At 33.9% G+C, this 20,214-nt stretch overlaps 1 protein-coding gene across 2 annotated transcripts in view; it reads left to right on the top strand.

Moving 5' to 3' along the window:
- Myd88 (myeloid differentiation primary response protein MyD88) overlaps window positions 1-20,214 on the top strand; it is a 159,504-nt gene that overhangs the window by 114,597 nt on the left and 24,693 nt on the right. For both annotated transcript variants that reach the window (XM_073992675.1, XM_073992676.1), the window contains exon 5: window positions 19,762-19,960. In XM_073992675.1, coding sequence (XP_073848776.1) covers window positions 19,762-19,960 — 199 coding nt within the window. The remainder of the gene's footprint in view (window positions 1-19,761; window positions 19,961-20,214) is intronic.

The following is a 20,214-nucleotide window of genomic DNA, read 5'->3' as shown; positions in this document are numbered from 1 at the left end:
CCTGTACTTTTTCTTCTGTTGTTTTCGCCCAACTTCCATTTTCGAGGCGAATTGGAGAATTATGTGCAATGGGACTTTTCATATTTTTTGTTGCTTTCCAGAGGCTATAGTCAGATTTTTCAGAAGGGTCTAGGTTTTGCAGGAAATTATTGAGATTTTGTTCTTCTATAGCTCTCAATGCTTTTTTCAACTTACTTTCACAGATTTTCAGTCTACTCTTTAGTGCAGGGGATCGATATTTTTGCCATTCTCTACGAACGTGTCGCTTCTCCTTTACAAGAGATTCAATATGTGATGAGTAATACGACCTATTTTCCCTTTTAATAAGTTCCTGAGGAGTCGCGACTTTGACGCCTCTGTTTACCACATCTGTGAAAGTTTCAACTGCGAAGTCAATTTCTTCAGTCGATTTTAGCGAAAAGCCCCCGGAAAGGTGAGTACTGACATATTTTTTGTATTTGAACCAGTTTGTGTGTCGATTCGGTAATGTGACGGAATTGCATTCTAATTTTGTATTGAATACTTTGAGAATTGTTGGAGAGTGATCGGACGATAAATCAAATTTCGGCAAGACGGATATCTGCTCTCGTTTTATGTTTTTCATTATGGCAAAGTCAATTAGATCTGGTGTTTTCTTCAGGTCAGAAGGCCAATAAGTGGGTTGACCACCTGATATAACGTTCAATTTATCTGACATTATGGCGCCGTATAATTGTCTTCCTCTTGGTGTTATAAGTCTAGAACCCCAAAACGTATGTTTTGCATTGAAGTCCCCCGCTGCTATGAATGTGTGTCCAAGTGTGGAGAAAAAGTCACTGAATTGGTGTTTAGCAATACTGTGTCTAGGAGGACAGTATATAGCTGATATAACTAAATTTATATGTTCTATTACTATAGAAGTCGCCTGTATGTGGTCGCTCCTATACTCTGGCATGGGATAATGTTTTATTATGTTTTTGATTAACACGGCCGTTCCACCGCAAGCTCTCTCAGACGGGTGTTTGGTGTCATAGGTTGCGTAACCAGAAATTCTAAAACAATTCCTGGTTGTGAAGTGTGTTTCTGATACTAAAAGTATGTCGATATCGTTTGTAGTAAGGAAGTTTTGTATTTCGTGTTTATGTTGGCTTAAGCCGTTTGCATTCCAAAAACAAATTGATAGCGGACCTATTTTTGTTTTAGAAGTACCTGCATGAGCATGCTTTGGTTCCTCATCATATCTTGCATCATGTTTTGCATATTTGTCATAAAATTGTTCATAGTATCTACTAACTTTTCAATAGAGTCTTCAATGCAAGGTTTTTTGGACGTACTATCGGTTGATCTTAGTGCAGATGCATAATTCGTGTTTATGGGGGCATGGTTATTGATATTGCTAGTGTTTACTAGACTTGGAAATGTAGGCGGGATATAGTGAGATTGCTGTTGAACATTGTATGAGGTCCTCATTGAGGTTGATTTTTTAATATGCTTATATACGGGACAACCCCTGTAGTTTGCAGTATGGTTCTCTCCACAGTTGCTGCACTTTTTGACACTTGGGTCGTTTTTCGGATGGGGGCATTGGTCAGTCTTATGAACATCAGCGCATCTTACACAAACTGAAGGGAGTTTACAATATGTTTTTGTATGCCCAAATTCTTGACAATTGGTGCATTGTGGTGGATCCCTTCGTTTGAGCGGTTCCTCCACTCTTATTTTTCGACCACATACGTATCTCAGATCATAATGATGAATACACTCTTTTACAAGCCGCTAAGAACAGGGAGCTGAACATCATTGTGTAACAACAAATAATTATAAATATATACTTAATATCATATATGTATCATTGAAATATTATTGTACGATCACCAATATCCGAATAACGGATGGAGTAGCTATGATGTAATGAAGAATTTTTTCTAGCTTTAACCAGTTTTTATCACTGCGCGAAAACTTATTATCATTTGCATACCACATCATACATCTCTTAATGATCATTTCATAATTTAACTAATAACTTATACGATATACTTATTAATCTGTTGCTTTAAAATTGGAGTAGCTATGACGTAATGAAGAATTTAAAAAAAATTAAAGAATATAATTGTAACCAAAATAATTAGATCTCCAATTTCTAGATTTAAGATGAATTATATATATGAAATTGTTTTTAGAGTAGCTATGATATTTAGGTGTATTCTTTGTAATTATATAAATTGGCCTCAAAATTGGCTTCAATTGCAAAGCAAGTAAATAAAATAAAAATAAATAAAAATAAAGAAGAAGAAAGAATTGAAAATTACCACCACAAAAATCGATTAATAATTTCCAAATTGTTCGCTTTTTATGCCATTTTAGTAATCAGAATGGTGGAATAATTGGTTCCCTATCGTTTTCAGTAGTTTTGTCATTGATTCCGATAGAAAAAAAATTATGTTCCTGACGTAATTTTGGCATGATTGTAATTAATGTCCTTTGTAGGCAATTTGGCTAGAAATTTCAAGTTTTTGAAGTTATTTTCCAAAAAATGACTATGAAAAATCATTAAGGGTTATGTCTAGAGTACGTACAATCTGTATTAGCCAGACTTGCCCTATAGGGTAAGTGCACCAATAGTCGGCACTTTAATGCTTTGCCTAACTTCAATCATTCACCATTCCGAGTAAATTTGTCCAATTGCTATAAACTAAAGCTTATTGGCTTCGAAATTTTGTTTACTTTTCGAGAAAATTGAGAAAAAATCGAATTTAGTGAAACAGTGGTTTTTTGCTAGTTGTCGGCACCATTTCCCAATAGTCGGCATGTTCCAGTAGTCGGCATGTCGTATTTTAGTAAAGAAATGTTATGAGTTGATGGTTTCTTTTATTTTAAACAACAAAAAATGAATTTTTTGCTTTAAAAAATTAAATAATTTTAAGATTTCTTTAATATTTGGAATTCAGTATAAATTTCTTTTTTTAGGTTTTTATAACATAAACTTAATTATTTGAAAAGCCAATAGTTTTTTACATTTTTCATTCACATTCCAATTAAGTTGCATCAAGAAGAAAATATAAATATGTTGCTTCTTATGAATATTGTAAAACTAATTGGCCTTCAAGCTTACTTTACAAAATGTTTCAATAAATAAATAAAAAAAATAGTTATTGTGTATAGCTGGTAACTATAACCTAATTATAGCCGGTAACTATAACCTAATTGTTGGCATGCCACAAACGCACGCACTTCAAACTAGGCCTAATATAGCCTAAAATCGCATAACAACTAATTTTTATTAAATATACTTTGAAGTATTTATTTAACATATTTTTACAATTTCGAGCTAAAAATAATTGACAAAGAGCAACTTTTTCATCCCATGCCGACTTCTGGCAAACATTACATTTTGATCTCCCTAAAGTAGGCATCAGCTTATATGACAGAATTACAATAATTTTTTAATAATTTCATTTTCTTATGTGTTCTTTTGAATATTATCTACATTCACAACAAAATGGTATTATTTGTTCATTTTAGCTGTGTTCCTTTACTTACCTGAGGTTACCATTTGTTACCATTTTTAACCTGCAAAGCGTTCCTTAACTGATTTTTCGACTTTTGTTTGACGATTATTTCACAATGAAGAAAAAAATGGACGAAAAACAGAAGAAAAAGTCGAACGCTGACAAAACTAAATTAAAAACTGTGAAAGACGAAATTTGATTTTTATGTTTCTTTTTGACATTGCTACCAGATCTACAATTTTTCCGTTCCTTTACTTTTCTGGTAAAAATGTTCATGAGAGGGCAATTTTGACACTTTTCTCTTTTACCACGTTTACCATTAAAAAAAGTAAAGGAACAAAGCTTTTAATATAATTACAGACACTATTTTTTTCTTAAGCGACATGCATTTTCGGTTGTGGTGAAAACACTTACTAACAAGAAGTTAAATTCCGATATAATAAATGGTCTAAGCTCAATGAAATTTTGCACAAAGTTAGATGACAATATTATTGAAGTATTTTTAAAATCATTTTCATATTTTGTTATAGTAATTTTTAGTTATTTGTGTTCAAATACAAAAGATGCCGACTACTGGTACATGCCGGGCTTAGGAGCACTTACCCTATCACAGTTTATACAGTTGGACACTAATTGTTATGTTTGTTGTCAAAATCATTATTGTGATTTAAAATACAAAGAAACTCAAATAACAATAATATAAAATCTATTACGTTTGTTGTCAAAAGTTGTTAACAGAACTCTGAATGGCCGACCATCTATAGGCCTTGCCTACTACTGGTACATGCCGGACTTAGGAGCACTTACCCTATCACAGTTTATACAGTTGGACACTAAGCCCACCTGATTGTTATGTTTGTTGTCAACAACATTGTTGTGATTTAAAATACAAAGAAACTCAAATAACAATAATATAAAATCTATTATGTTTGTTGTCAAAAGTTGTTAACAGAACTCTGAATGGCCGACCTTCTATAGGCCTTGCCCTATATTATACTAGACTTTCACGGCGTTGGCCTGGTAGAGGTAAAAATCAGGGCATAGAACAATTTTTTCTCACTTTTCATTGAAAACAGTTTTCAGAAATATTGTTTACAATAGCGGTATTCACTCATGGTGTTTACAACTCTTGCTAATGTACTATATGTACCAGGGTTTTTTACAACAAAGTGTGAATGTATTTTTTGTGAATATCGTAAACAAATCAAAACATCTTAACGTCGTCGTAAGTCTACCTTTTAGTTTTAGTTTTATTATACTTTTTTCATAAAAAAATGTTTTTTTCTTGGCCTCCATTCTTTTATTCTTTTTATTTTCCCATTTTTCTGCCAAAAAAACAAAACTCCGACATAAAATAAAACTCACAACAAAGTGATGGCACAACAATCAGCTGTTCTACACACTTGTAAAAGTACAATGGAATGTTTACAATACTTTTAGGTCGAGTAAATTAACAACCATGTGGTAAATTAAACTTTCATGTATTTTGTTGGTGTGGTATTGTAAACAGTTGTAGATCTACAATATTAACAAGATGTACAATATCTACAATACCACTTTACCACCATGAGTGAATACCGCTAATGTTTTGAACATGTTCGCATTTATAAAAATAAAAATGTCAACACCCTTTGTTGCTATTCAAGCCCAAACAATAACACTTCTTATGAAGCGTTTTGATAGCGACAGTTTACTTGGGTGTGCGTTGGCTTCTTCCACAAGTAAAACATCGTTTTTACGCCAGATATGCTGATTTTCATCCGAACTATGAATTTTATACCACACAAAGCCCGCGAAAATACGACATAACATGAAAAAAAACGCACCAAAAAAGAATTGGAGTGATTCTATGAAACTCATCGAAGGGAGTAGTATTGTTTGGCTTGAACGGCAACAATGGGTGTTGAAATTTTTGTTTTTATAAAAGCAACATGATCACGACATTGCTAACAATGTTTCTAAAAACTATTTTCAAAGAAAAGTGCAAAAAACGTTGTTCTATGCTCCGATTTTTTTCTCTATCAGGACAATGCCTTTAAAGGCTAGCCTAATATGTGGCAAGACTGGCTGATACAGGACTTTCCAAATATCATAAAATTATTTATACGTACTCTAGACATAATCTTTAATGATTTTTCAGTCTTTTTGGAAAATAACTTCAAAAACTAGAAATTTCCAGACAAATTGCCTAAAAAAGGGACATTAATTAAAATCAAATGCCTGCATGAAAATCTGTGTACCAAAAACTTATTTTGGCAAGTCTCTCCCTCTCATTAATTTTAGCATTTAAAAAAAAAAAATGGAAAACATGATTAAAAAGAATAAAAATACTAAATTTTATTCTTTTTAATCATGTTTTCCATTTTATGTCTGAAGGAAGGACAATATTGTTTTCAGTTCATATTAATTAATTTTACATTTGTTTTGTATGTATTTTTCTTTAAAATTAGTAAACAAAAGATATGCAAACATGAGTTATGTTGCTGTGAACTATGTAGAGTGTCATGTGAACGGGTTAATTCGTGTACGTAATTGTACGAGCGAACAACGTAATTAAAGCACTGGTATGAACATGGCATTAAGCAACACAGTCGCTACTCAAACTTGGGGCCTAATTATGTGATTCGATATCGAGTTGTTTCGACCCGAGTACTCAAAGTTGGGATGACTATATTCGTTATCGAGTAAAATTATCGAGTAATTGAGCATAAACTTGCGAGTAATTTCTCCTAGCCAAATTGCCTATAGTAAACAAATAAAATGAAAGATTTCTTATTGTCTTTTTGTTAAAATGTAAAAATTGTTGTTTGATGTCGGTTTATAGAATAAAAACGATATTAGTAAATAATTGTCATCATTTTTTACACAAAATAACAACCCAGCAAACCAAAATCGGAAGAGAAATCCGAGTTCGGACCGAATTCGGTCCGAAAGTCGGAAGAAATATCCGAGTTCGGATGCGAGTTTGGGCCGAACTCTGATCGAAAGTCATATGGAGTGGTTGACGTGTTCTCTGACCGAAATTCGGATGAAAATCGGAAGTTTCTGCAGACTTTCGGTCCGAATTCTAATAAACTATCGTATGAATTTCTGATTTATTTACCAGCATTCGAACAGAATTTATTTTTATTATTTAAAAGTGTTAAATGTACACAGTTAATTCATGAAAAATTAAAATCCTTATATTTAAATGTGTGTTCACCTACTATAAACATTTGAAAGGTTTTAATATTATCTTATATTATAGATTTTTGCCGGGTTAACCTTCTTTATGAGGACTTATTTTACATATACCTAACGGAATTGACATTTGAAACCCAGTGGGTTTGTTAAATCCGTACAATTAGGTAGAAAAAACAAACAGTGGGGAACAAAAAATTCATCAACAGTATTTGTGAAATATGTAAAACAATTTTTATTAATATATGAAAAAATACATGTCTTCACATACAAAAGTTGATAAACATGAATGTATTAAGAGTCTTAGCTTTGGCAATATTTATAAAACATATGACTTTCCACGGCGAAGAAAATCTTTACTTTCATTAACTTTATAAAAATAAACAAATTTGTATACAACGATTCACTATGAATGATCTTTAAACACTATCATGCATCAACACGCATAACAAAAATAAACCAAATTTGTTCTTCGTCACAGAAATTAAAACCCGAGGACGCATTTTTTCGCTCGCACTTCATCAACGTCGGCACATGGTACAATTAGAAAGGTAGATGGCTCAGCCCAGCTGATCGAATCTAAAACGTCAAAAAACTAGCAATTCGCCATGAAAAATCAAAACAAAAAACCATATGATTCGGTAAGAAAGAGATAGCATGTCTACACTTTTATAGACAAACACAAGCGATAAAAAGAGACAACAAGAGACCATTTGGCGAAAATTTTGACAGTTTACATTACAAAAAAAGTTGCTTTGTTGTAGCAATTCGCCGATGCATCTACCTTTCTAATTGTACCATGGGTAGATGTATTAGCAATCTGTTACAACAATGTCAAAAAGATTTTGCAAATATTGATAATTTTCTTATTTTCTTAGCACAACTTCATTCCGAAATTATTATTCAATGTATTGTTCAATAAATTCCACAGATATTTACATTCTCATTCATAATATTGTTTTTTGTTCTTGCTTTCAAATAAACATTTTTTTACATCTACCTTCATAATATTCCCTGATCAACACATAGGTTTTCATAGTTCGATTACCGGTTACTCTCGAAACATTCGATCAACGATTTCGATCGAATCTTGTCATGCCGCTTTGTTATCGTGTTGAAATCTTTTTCAGGAGCAACTACTCGATATAATCGAATGACGTAATTAGGCCCCTGGTTGATATGTATTAGTGGTGTTTTACATTTAAACGATTGCTAGTACGAGATTTTGTCTCCTCTTTGTGGTGGTTATTCTTGTTAAGCAGAGTTGCAAAACATAGTAAGAGAAATTGAAACGAAATGCAATTTTGCAATGAATTTGTGCATAAAAAATTATTTGGCCCATAAAATGATTATTTTTTAGGCTTAACTTTACTTTACCCTTAAGACTCGGATAACGCTGAAATTTTTGTTATAGATAGATCTTGTCTTCCTGATTACGGCAATATATATTTTTCGGCTGGGACGTACCCGGTTATCCGGTTATTTGATCCGTAAATTTGAATTAAAAACCCACCGTATAACCGGTTATTTTGAACCGATATACTTGACATGGGTATCATATGAAAGCTTATGAAAATGCCTATCGAATGGTATACGGGTTTATACCCTTCATTTAATCGGTTCGACAGATATATCCAAAAAACCGGTTATTTTATAAAAAAAATTTAAAAACATTAAAAATAACCGATTATGAAGTACATCACATAGTTTGTAGCCTGCACTGTAACCTTTCCAACGCGATACTATTCGCAGCGGTACCATATATGGAGCCGGAGATATTGGTCTTCAACTATTTACATTATTCTTTCTATAAAAATCTAAATTTTTACAATAGAATACCATGTTAATGTAATGAAATAAAATTAATTTAGTAAAACTTTGGATCGCGTAGCCGGTTTTTGGCATACACCAGAGGTGAATATCTTAAGCCCCGGCCGAAAGCCGGCTGCCCAGAAAAATTTTAAAATATAGGAAAAACTTGGATGTAGGAAAACTTTGGATCGCGTAGCCGGTTTTTGGACATACCCCAGGGGTGGAAATCTTAAGCCCCGGCCGAAGGCCGGCAGTCTAGAAAAACTTTAAAATATAGGAAAAACTTGGATGTAGGAAAACTTTGGATCGCGTAGCCGGTTTTTGGACATACCCCAGGGGTGAAAATCTTAAGCCCCGGCCGAAGGCCGGCAGTCTAGAAAAACTTTAAAATATAGGAAAAACTTGGATGTAGGAAAACTTTGGATCGCGTAGCCGGTTTTTGGACATAGCCCAGGGGTGAAAATCTTAAGCCCCGGCCGAAGGCCGGCAGTCTAGAAAAACTTTAAAATATAGGAAAAACTTGGATGTAGGAAAACTTTGGATTGCGTAGCCGGTTTTTGGACATACCCCAGGGATGAAAATCTTAAGCCCCGGCCGAAGGCCGTCTGTCTAGGAAAACTTTAAAATACAGGAAAAACTTGGTTATTTTTAACGATTTAACATTTTTATAAAATAACCGGTTTTAAAAACGGTTTTTTGGATATATCTGTCGAACTGGTTATATGACGGGTATAAACCCGTATACCATTCGATAGGCATTTCCATAAGCTTTCATATGATACCCATATCAAGTAAAGTCGGTTCAAAATAACCGGTTCTACGGGTGGGTTTTTTATTCAAACTTACGGATCAAATAACCGGATAACCGGGTGCGTCCCAGCCAAAAAATATATATTGCCGTAATCAGGAAGACAAGATCTATCGAAATATTTTTTTCCAAAAAAATCCGAGGTTTCAGGGTAAAGTAAAGTTGTTCCATTTTTTATAAGTATTTTAAATAATTTAAATTTTTTATAAAATACCTTCTTTTTACATGAAGTATTTTTAACAAAATGTACGCTTGGTGCTATGTTACAAAAAATGCAACCCTGTGAGTGAAATTTACGAATATGATCAAAGAGGAGACAAAATCTCGTACGAGCAATCGTATAAATGTAAAACACCACTTAGTCCTCTCTCTTCGACTGCGTATGAGCTCATTTACACGAGGAAACAATGTTCGCTTGTTCGCTCTAAAACGTGTGTTCCGCTTTGATTCTCATTCGCAAAATTGGTCAGTGTTGGGAACAAATGTAGAAATGATTGTACAAAAACGTACAAAAGGCACTTTTGGATGGATATGTGCAAGAAATAAATAATAATTTCATAATAATTTATTTATTTTGTGTTGTAAAAAAATGTTTCTTGTAATTGTTATACAGTTTTTAATTTCAGTGTGTAAACACTGATATCAACAAAGACATATGGTTCTCTATGAGAGAATTGTTGTAATTGTAAGAGAAACATGGTGTAAGTAAAGTATGTAATTTTATTGACCTGTTTTTGACATAGGGTAAGGTATTTCCCTACTTCATGAATTGATACCCATTTTTTAATAATTTACGACAGGTAATACAGGTATTTTTTTACCCTCATGTGTCAATACTTTTTACGGAATTTTTCATGAATGGTTATTTATATTATTAACCCTTTCTTTTACCTGTTTTTGTAGTTTTCCAAAGAATTGTTTTTTGAATATTCATGTACAATAGGTAGATAATCATTTTTGGTAACTTTATGTAAAAACGTACGTCTACCGTTCAAAAGGTACGCTTGTTAAACAGCGCAACCCTGAAAATGCAATTACGAATGAGAATCAAAACGGAACGCACGTTTTAGAGCGAACATTGTTGTCTCGTGTAAATGAGCTCTATGTATTACAGTTGTATAGTTCACGAACGAAATAGTTCAATTGAACGATTCATTGAAAAGAGCGTATGAACTAGATCAGTCGATATAGTTCAATAGTTCACTGAACTATAATCAGAGTCGGTGACCGTACGATCAACGAACGGTTCACAATCTAGTTCAACATGTCGTTCACAAATGCATAAAATGACGCCGTCGTCTGTGTTAAGTGATGCCTTCGTTATGGGATGGGTTTGTTTACGTTTTGGATCAAGGTACATGGAATAGATGTTCGAAAATTAAGATTTCTACAAAAACATAACATATTCCAATATGCCGAATCCATTACCTATTGAATGTGCCTTGTTTTGGATAGAAAAAGGAACAAATAAAAGAATCACACACACACAAAGCATAACATTTTTTGCCAGCCAACTAAATGAAGGATGTATTTTCTTAAATTTATACCAACTTTTATGAGTGGAATGAAGCTATGCAAATGTAATATTTTTGTTCTGGAGTAGTTAAATTATATTATTCTATTGTTTGTTTCTATTTGGTGTATGTATGTATGTGTTTTCATCCAACGAACGATTAAGAGCCGGTGAAGGATTCTGATCCGAAAGATTGTACTAGATAGTGAACTATGAACTAGATTACTGAACTAGTTCAGTTAAAAGAGCTGAACTATTGAACTAGATCTTTCAAATGAACTAGATTATACAACTCTACTATGTATGCTGTTTAGCAAACAACAACAAATACAGTTTGGCAAGGAAATGTTTTCAAACTAAGAAAACGAACACTTTTCAGGCATTAATTAGTGAAAAATGACAAACAATTGGGATACAATAAATGGGACCACCTATGCCCATAATCAGGTCTGAAAAGTGGTTTATTTAACCGAAATCAAATTGAGGGAGAATAACATTCTCTAAAACAAACCGAAATATACAAAAATCAAAAAGTACAAAAATCACTTAGAAATGTATATGGAAGATATTGCCAGCATATTCTGACTTTGTTGTAGACATCCTATTTTAACTTTTAACAGCCAGATTGAGGTCTTCTCTAAGTTTTTTTTTCTTTTATGGTATATCATGCATAATTTCCCCGTCACTTAGAAAATTATGCCACTGTACTACTCCAGAGTACACAAAGTGTCGCCAGTAGGTGGTAGTAAGCATTTTTGAAAATTGTAGAAATCTGTACCCACACATTCCTGAGGAATATTAGTCTCCAAATCTGCTATTTTCGACTGTTTCATGAAGTATTCTTATCTCTTAATTAATTTTGAGTTAAATAAAACACTCGTAGGCCCTGGTTGTGGGCCTAGTTGGTCCCATTTACTGTTAATAAGACCTAGTACTTTTTTAGTCGATCTGGAAACCCTCCTGATCGAGTTATTCTGTAGGCAATATTTATTGTAATTGGTGGTAGTCCATCCTGGTGAATTAAAAAACTCATAAAACTTCTTAGTTTTCAGATTTTCCCGGTCTGAGACCTATAGGACATTGTTTACATGTAATACCATCTGGTACATATGGTAACCCCCTTAGTAGGAATATTATATACCAAATATTGTTGCTACTTGTTAGTAGTTAATTCATATTAAGAATAAAAATAATAACATGTCATAATTTTTAAGTATTTACCGAAAAAATTGGATATTTTGAAACATTCATTACCTTTTTAAAACATTTGTTTGCCACCTTGTATAACATGTTAATTATTTGTTTTAGTTGTTCAGCCCTATTCTGAACGCATGGGAGTTGGGAATTTTTTCCCATTCCCATTCTGAATAAAATTTTGTGGGAGTTTTTTCCCATTTCCCATCTCCCCTCATTCTGAATGAAGTTCGAATTGGGAATTTGTTCCCATGGGAAAAAAGTATACATTCTCTATCTTGAATTGTGGGAGAATTTTGTGTCTTTTTGTGGGAAAAATCTCTCCAGCAAACAGTGTGGGAGTTTGAAAAAAAATTTCAAGAAATTTCATATTTTTATGTAATTTCATATTTTAAGACATCTACACGAGAAAATTATTGCAAATATTTATAATCGCCATGTGTTTGCTTAATAAAAGCATACAAAATGTACTGTAAAATATGTCATTAGACGACTTCGGATTTTGCATATTCTTATATGATACAAAAACCTGCAAGAATCTAACATGTTTTACACCGATAAAAAAATTTTCCTTTATGTTATCGAACAAAAAAAAAAAAAAAAGTAGTAAACATACCATATGTATTGAAATACGAGAAAAAGAGTCATGGTTGATGGTGAAATTTTTGGCAATAACTATTAAAATATATTGGAAAATAACCATAATATATACAATCTTTACAACTTTTATTCATTTTCGTAAAATAACCTTCGGGTTTTTTAAATCAGACGACTAACGTTCTATTGAAAACGTGTTAGTCTCCTCAACGACACTACAACGATCACACAAACGTACATACATATATGCTAAATTATTGCAATGCTATTCCGTTTTCCGAAATGCCTTTTCTTAAATAGGATCGTTATTTTTGAACGTAGAAGCTTGAAATTTTGCAAGGGCATGTGTTTTAGTTTTAGATTCAATCAAAAACGTATTTTATTTATTTATTATTATTATTTTTTTTTTTTTTTGAGATACGTCTTCTGAAATATGTATGAAATAATCGAGAAAAATATCCGAATTTATCTTTTTCATTTTTTTTTTAAATATGCAAAATACGTGTTCTAGCGATCATTAGGAATAAGTAAAACTAGCGATATACGCGTTAAACCCCTAACTAAAATTATTCCGAATCAACATACAATTTTTAAATTCGTTGCAAACTTAAAAAGTTCCTATTACTTTATACACAAAAATTATGTTTGCCTACTAATTAAAAAAATGCGTACACCAATTCGCACATTCTGAAGAAAATGTGCTTATTAGAACAACATCACACATCGTTGACTCCATTCACTTAAAAAATCCATAAATGAATGCACGGTTGTTGAATTAAGTGAGTTGTGCTTTGCTAATCTAATTAAAAAACCGCGAATTCAATGCAGATAGGCATTTTGTATTACAAAACATAATTACAGCCCCCAAAAGTATGCTATAATAATTTGGTGTAACTGATTTCGAATTTCGAAATTTCAGCTCCCATCTTTTGTTGTTCCCACGTCGTTGAGAATATGGAAAACATGGGAATGGGAAATTTCGTTCCCATGGGAATGTTCAGAATAGGGCTGATGGAAAACATGGGAATGGGAAATTTCGTTCCCATGGGAAACAGTTCCCATGGGAATGTTCAGAATAGGGCTGGTTATTTTTGAACGTGGGTTACTTTTTTATTTATGCATTCAATCTGTCTTAAACAAGCCGACCGACCAATTTTTGCAAAAAACCCGACATTTTTATCCCAACTGTTTGTCATTTTCACCAATTAATGCATGAAAAAGTATCATTTTTCTTAGTTTGAAAACAATTCCTTGCCAAACTGTATAAAAATTTACAAAAGGATATTGTAATATCTTAAAATGTGTTACGCTCCTCCCCTTCCTGGGGATTCAAATAAAAGGCCGCCAATTTTATCCAGTGATAAAATATCCTTCTAAACAAATTATGGCATGTCAAATAATAATAAATCTTTCCAATTCTTAGCTGCAGTGCCTTTGCAACCTGATCCATTGGCAACTCAACACTGTTATGTTCTTACGGAGGTGGTCGATTGAATGAAAGACGATGTTTAAACATAACAATCAATTCATTTATTGAATAAAACTTTAAGTTGTTTTATGAGTTGAAATAAAGTGTTAATTATGAAGAACAATGAAATATGACGAAATATGTACAGATGAGATGTCTATTAATTGGTGGTTGCAAAGTAACTGACTGACTGTGTACTGACAATGAGTAGAGAGAGATAATAACTTAAAACTACTGATGCATGCAACACTGCTATGATGCTGCCAGATTGTTGCATTTTATGTGGTAGTACTAGGGTTACCCTAATATCTCCCCTTTTAAGTTTGAACCTGGGTTCTGGATATTACTTCAACTGGTTGTCTTCTGTGGATGATTCAGGTTGATATGCTGTAGAATCTGTATACGGCAATTTAATGTTGAATTCTCGAAGTAATATGTCCAAAGGTGATAATTTGTTTGATGAAGCAGAAGTATCGCCTATTTTTGTTTGAAGTTGATCTGCATGTACCTTGATGCGACTTCCGTGTTTGGAATTATACTGACTTTCCTTTTTCTGATTTCTGTCCATAACTGATGAACATAGATTTTTATGAACGTTGAATACGTTGTGAGTTTTTCTTCTTGAAGATGCTTTTGCGGTCGCTCCTTCCTCTTCCCTTTTTTTGAGTGCTGTTTTGACTTGTCTTTTTGGGCTGGGATGAAAGTGAGCATTGAGTACTTGATAAACATTGTTCAATGACTTAGTTCCTGTGAACTTGATCTGATGACACCATTTTGCTATTGGAATATCCCATAGATTAAATTTCTCAATCCAATCTATGCCTAGGACATTTAATGATTCCAAATTTGAAATGTAACAATCCACAATTTTTGATTTTCCTGCAACTGACACTTCTATTGGAAAAAGTTTTGCAAAAAATGTGAGTTTATTGCCACCTGCATCTTCGGCGGTGTCTGTGGTTTCAAATGCATCCGGCTTTCCGATTCTTTTCCACGTTGATTTAGAAATTATGGTAATGTCTGATGCCTTGTCCAACTGTAGTTTCACTTGCTTTGAATTAATACTCACTGTAGCATATTTTCTTGCCTGCTTGATTTTGACTGGATCTGTTGTAGATACTGTTTTTGTGCTGAATTTTGTTTTGTTGTTGTTAAAATTCTGTTGACCCACATTGTTCTGTTCTGAGTTTTGATCATGATTGGTTTTGCTCTGTTGAGGTTTGTTGTTGTTGTGATTTGGTTTGCTCTGCCTGTGCATGCTGTTGCAAAAACCATCTTTGTGACCAATCTGTTGACACTTGGTACACTTGTGCTTGGAGTAGGGACAATGTTTTGCATAATGCATATCTCCACAATACCAACATGCTGTTTTTGGTATCTTTTGTTTTTGTTGAGGCTTACCAATTTTGTTGCACTGTTTTTGGCTTCCCTAAATTAGTGCTGTGTCACTTTTCAAATCCAAAATGCTTTGTGTTTCATCAACTAGCTTTTCTAAGTTGACTACTTCCTTACTTTCATTGAGATGCCTTAATAAACGGATTCTGATGTCACTGTCTTGTGATGATTTAAGACCAAGTATGAAAATTAAACACTTGAACTGGTCTATAGTTAAGTCATCCAGTTTAAAAAGTTCACACTGAAGATTGACACGACTAGCGTATTCTTTAAAATCTTCATTTTCCATCTTTGTAATTTGGAGACACTTGTAGACTTACTTGTGTTTCTGTTCGGCCAAATAGCTTTGTAAGATGTTTGATTGTGTCTGCCAATGAAAGTTCTTGGGGTTGTTTTGGTAGAACAAAATTCTTGAAACGCTCATGAATGTGGTTGGACATTTTTCTTCACAAAAGTCCTACTTTGTCTGCATTGTCCAGTGCACTTGCTTCCCTTTCGAAGATGTGTTTGAAACGATTGTACCACGATTCAAATAATAAACCACTGTCAGGCTCATAGTGAAAATCCGTCATGGAATTAGCTAAAGATTCCATGAGGTGGGCTTTTGCCACTGATGATTCTCCTGGATTTGATGAAGAAACTGTGTTTGCACCTTGTTGTTGTCCAGCGATGAATTGTGTGAGTTTATTTAGCAACAGGAAATGCGTCGCAATTTGTGCTTGCTGTAGTGCAAGTAATTTCACAATATTCGCTTGTTCCGACATGTCTAGATTTTTCTAGTGTCTGTGTTTTCAGCCGTTACAATTTTGTTAGAGACGCTGCCGTCGTATGTCTGTATGTGTGCGCTGCAAAAATGATGAAATTCCCAACGTGGTAATGGTGTGTGTGTTGAGCTGAAAAAAATTTCTGTATATGTATGTGAGACTGCAAATTGTTGTTTGTGTGAGTGTTGATCGCTGAAGATTTCTTGAAAATTCTTGTTAGAATATTCCTGATGAACTTGCGCCTGTGCCTTTTGATGTTTTCCTTGAAAATCTTCCTGCCACAACTTTTATTGTGTGCGATGTCTTGATGTTATTACGCAGCCTTGTTGAAAGTTCTGATGAAATTGTGAAATTCCTTTTGTTACTGAGTACTGTATTCAATTCACAATCCTCGTCGCCAAATTGTTAGCGAGAATGATACATCTTTGTTCCAAAATCCTCGTCGCCAAATTGTTAGCGAGAATGATACATATTGTTCCAAAATCCTCGTCGCCAAATTGTTAGCGAGAATGATACATCTTTGATCCAAAATCCTCGTCGCCAAATTGTTATGTTCTTACGGAGGTGGTCGATTGAATGAAAGACGATGTTTAAACATAACAATCAACTCATTTATTGAATAAAACTTTAAGTTGTTTTATGAGTTGAAATAAAGTGTTAATTATGAAGAACAATGAAATATGACGAAATATGTACAGATGAGAAGTCTATTAATTGGTGGTTGCAAAGTAACTGACTGACTGTGTACTGACAATGAGTAGAGAGAGATAATAACCAATGGGGGAATACTCCACTCAAACAATCGAAAAAAAAGAGAGATAATAACTTAAAACTACTGATGCATGCAACACTGCTATGATGCTGCCAGATTGTTGCATTTTATGTGGTAGTACTAGGGTTACCCTAATAAACACAATGCTTCCACACCAACCTTTCCACCATCAATTCTTGCTCCACTGATAACTTCACGGTTAACACCAGCTTCATATCTTATGCCATCATATGGTTCCAACCAGAACCCAATTGAATATAATCAACCGCTATCGATCATAGACATTCCGCAACTCTTAACAGCAGCTGAACAAGAACCTTCATCAGCTCCAGAAGCAACAAAATGTAATAGCCCAAATCCAGATCTCTATAACTTCAATGCACAAAGTTGTTGTGTTTATTATTGTATGTTTGTGTGTTCGTTCTTCTGCTCAATCTGACTCTGCTTCTACCTCCAGTTCCAGGAAAGTGGCTGCTACAACGGCATGTAACCACAGATCCACTGGAGTAGGTTTGGCGGAGCAGTTGAAAAGGTGCAGTGTGTCGAGCGGGCCCATGCCGCATACTGGGCAGATGTCTTGCACGGCGCGATCGATTTCCCCCCAATAAGAATTTAGGCGACTGCAATATCTCGAGCATAGTTGAGCCAAAACTACTCTGGTTTGTCGTGGTAGCTGACGCTACTCAGCTGCGATAGATGGGGGGATGTACTCCGAGGACTTTATTCACACTATATTTGCTTATGGCCTTAGCAACTGCGTCCATGTGAATGCTATATAAACCTGCTTGATATGCCTGTTGATCAAGGGGTTCTCTCCTGTATCGTTGGACCTCTCCCTCTAGAGCATAGATATCCTTCCTGATCTGCCTGAATGTGACAGGCCTACCCACCAGATGGTGATTGGGATGGCTCTCACGGTAACACCCGAGCAAGTACTGCAACGAAAGCATCTTATTGTGTTGCTGTACTGGAAAAATCTTTGCCTTCTCATGTAAATGGTCCACTGAAGGCTTGAGGAGGCAACCTGTTGCTGATCTCAGGGCGGCATTCTGACAGGTTTCAATCTTTTTCCAATTCGTATCACATAATCCCGGGGAGCAAACTGGAGCAGCATAGCTTACCACAAACCGACCTATCGCGTTATATGTGGTCAACAAGGTTTCTTTATCTACACCCCAAGTGCTGCCGGCTAGGGACTTGAGGACTTTGTGGTACTCTGTTTAGATTTTGTGGCGGAAATCTGCATATTCCTCCCGTGGAAAAAGGTGATAAAATCGGTTAAATAGGAATTCAGTTTTTTCGTGAAATTTTCAGGAATGTACCGTGATGAAAATAGGCTATATGTTTGTTGGTGGATTTCGGTGGCCCATATGGTTTTAAAATCGCTATATTTGCTAAACTTGTGAACGCATCGGCTTGCAATTTAATTTGCGAAGCAATATTGGAGCCAGAAATCCCGGCCACGATAAATTTTAAATATGTTTTATCACGAAAACTAAACAAACGATTTTCAAGAGTTTTTTTCTTTTTTTTTTTTTTTTTTTTTTTGAATGTGCCACGGTACACTTTTCTTTATTAAGAAAAGCGGTATATTTGCACATTGCCTTAAATGGAGACGTTCAACGGTGCAAAAAGAGTAGATCTGCCCATCGGCAACGAAACTGAAAACATTTATGTCTCAAAAAACTGAAGAATTCGACAATTTTTTATTTATTATTTTTTTATTTATTTATTGAAAGATTTTGTAAAGTAAGCCTTAAGGCCGATAAGTTTTACAATATTCATATTTTTTGTTTCTAAATAAATCGCGTTAGGATAAAGACAGGGATGATTATCAATTCTTAACCCACTTAGCGCCGAGAATTTTTTTGCGATAAAACTTAAAATTGTTTATGAAAATTATATATTTGAGACTTTTTAAGCATTTTTTAAAAAATAACATTTTTTCTAAAACGTATAGTTTTCCTGCAATCGGGCCTTCTTTTAAAAGTGCCAAAAACTTTGGAGTATAAAATTGGTGTATCCTTACATGCCAATGCCTTGGTTTTTGGTTGAGAAAATACTCTTACTATATTCCTAACAAATCCCTGACTTCATATGATTCCAACATTTGTGATTAAATTTTTATCGCATATTTAAATTTTTCATCAAAAGTCGAAAATTACAAAAAAGTCGATTTTTTTGAATAGCTTGGGTTTTAGGCCAATTGCGTGGAAATAGGTAGGTCAAATGAAGCGTTATAAGCGTGAAATGACAGACAACAGACAATACTATAACAAAATGCAAAAAACCGCACAAAAATATTCGTGCAGAGCTTTACGTCAATTTTTGCAACCATTTTTTGTGGCGTTTAAACGACCAGTGGCTTTATCTGGGTTAACAGAACCATAGTGCCAAAAAAGTCCGTTAAAGAAAGGGAAGATTATAGATTAAATTGGTAGATAAATACCAATGGAACCGAAAAAATGAGGTCGGAAATACCCATTTTTGAATTGTGAAGTAAAAAAGACATCAAAAGTCGCCATTAAAAAAACGGTGGGCCAGCAAAGTGAACCCAGTTCTGCTAGTTTATAATATATATTTTGAAATATTAATGTAAATCTGCGTTTTTTAACACAACCCAAATGTTTTCATAGAAATATATACAATATTTTGTTTTGATAATTATTATCATCTTAATTATTATAAATTACCATTCATTTTATTTAAAAATATACATATGAATATATAAGTTGTTATTTTTCATTAACGCATTTTTTTGTCATTACAGAACAAAGAACGCGGAGAATTATCCCTCTTTTGTACGAGAATATTGAGATACCAAGGACTTTAAATATATATACCCATTTACGTTACAGTACAAGCGGATTTTGTGATTACTGGGCGAAGTTGGCTAATTCTATTCGTAACGTAAATATGGTTTCGGAGAATACAGTTAAAACACCTGTTTCCAGGAAAGATGTGGAGAGGTAATACCTTTATGTTAAAACGTTTGCCGTATACCAAAAATTTGATGACGATTATACCCTACACCACTATGTGGGGAGGGTATTATAAGTTGGTTTTGGTCAAACAACGGAGATATCGCAATAATCGATAATACTTCCCATTTTTATTTTTTTTTTAATCACGCTACAGGTCGCAATTTTCTTCGGAACGTCACGAAGTTTTGGGGGCTAATGGGGGTTCCACATAGGAAGAATTCTATAATGATCAGACTTAT

The sequence above is a fragment of the Musca autumnalis genome, unplaced genomic scaffold (assembly GCF_047663935.1).
Source record: "Musca autumnalis isolate F117 unplaced genomic scaffold, ASM4766393v1 scaffold_5, whole genome shotgun sequence".
NCBI classification, from domain to species: Eukaryota; Metazoa; Arthropoda; class Insecta; order Diptera; family Muscidae; genus Musca; species Musca autumnalis.
Note: the sequence above shows the minus strand (reverse complement) of the source record. Positions and strands in the feature narration are given on the sequence as shown.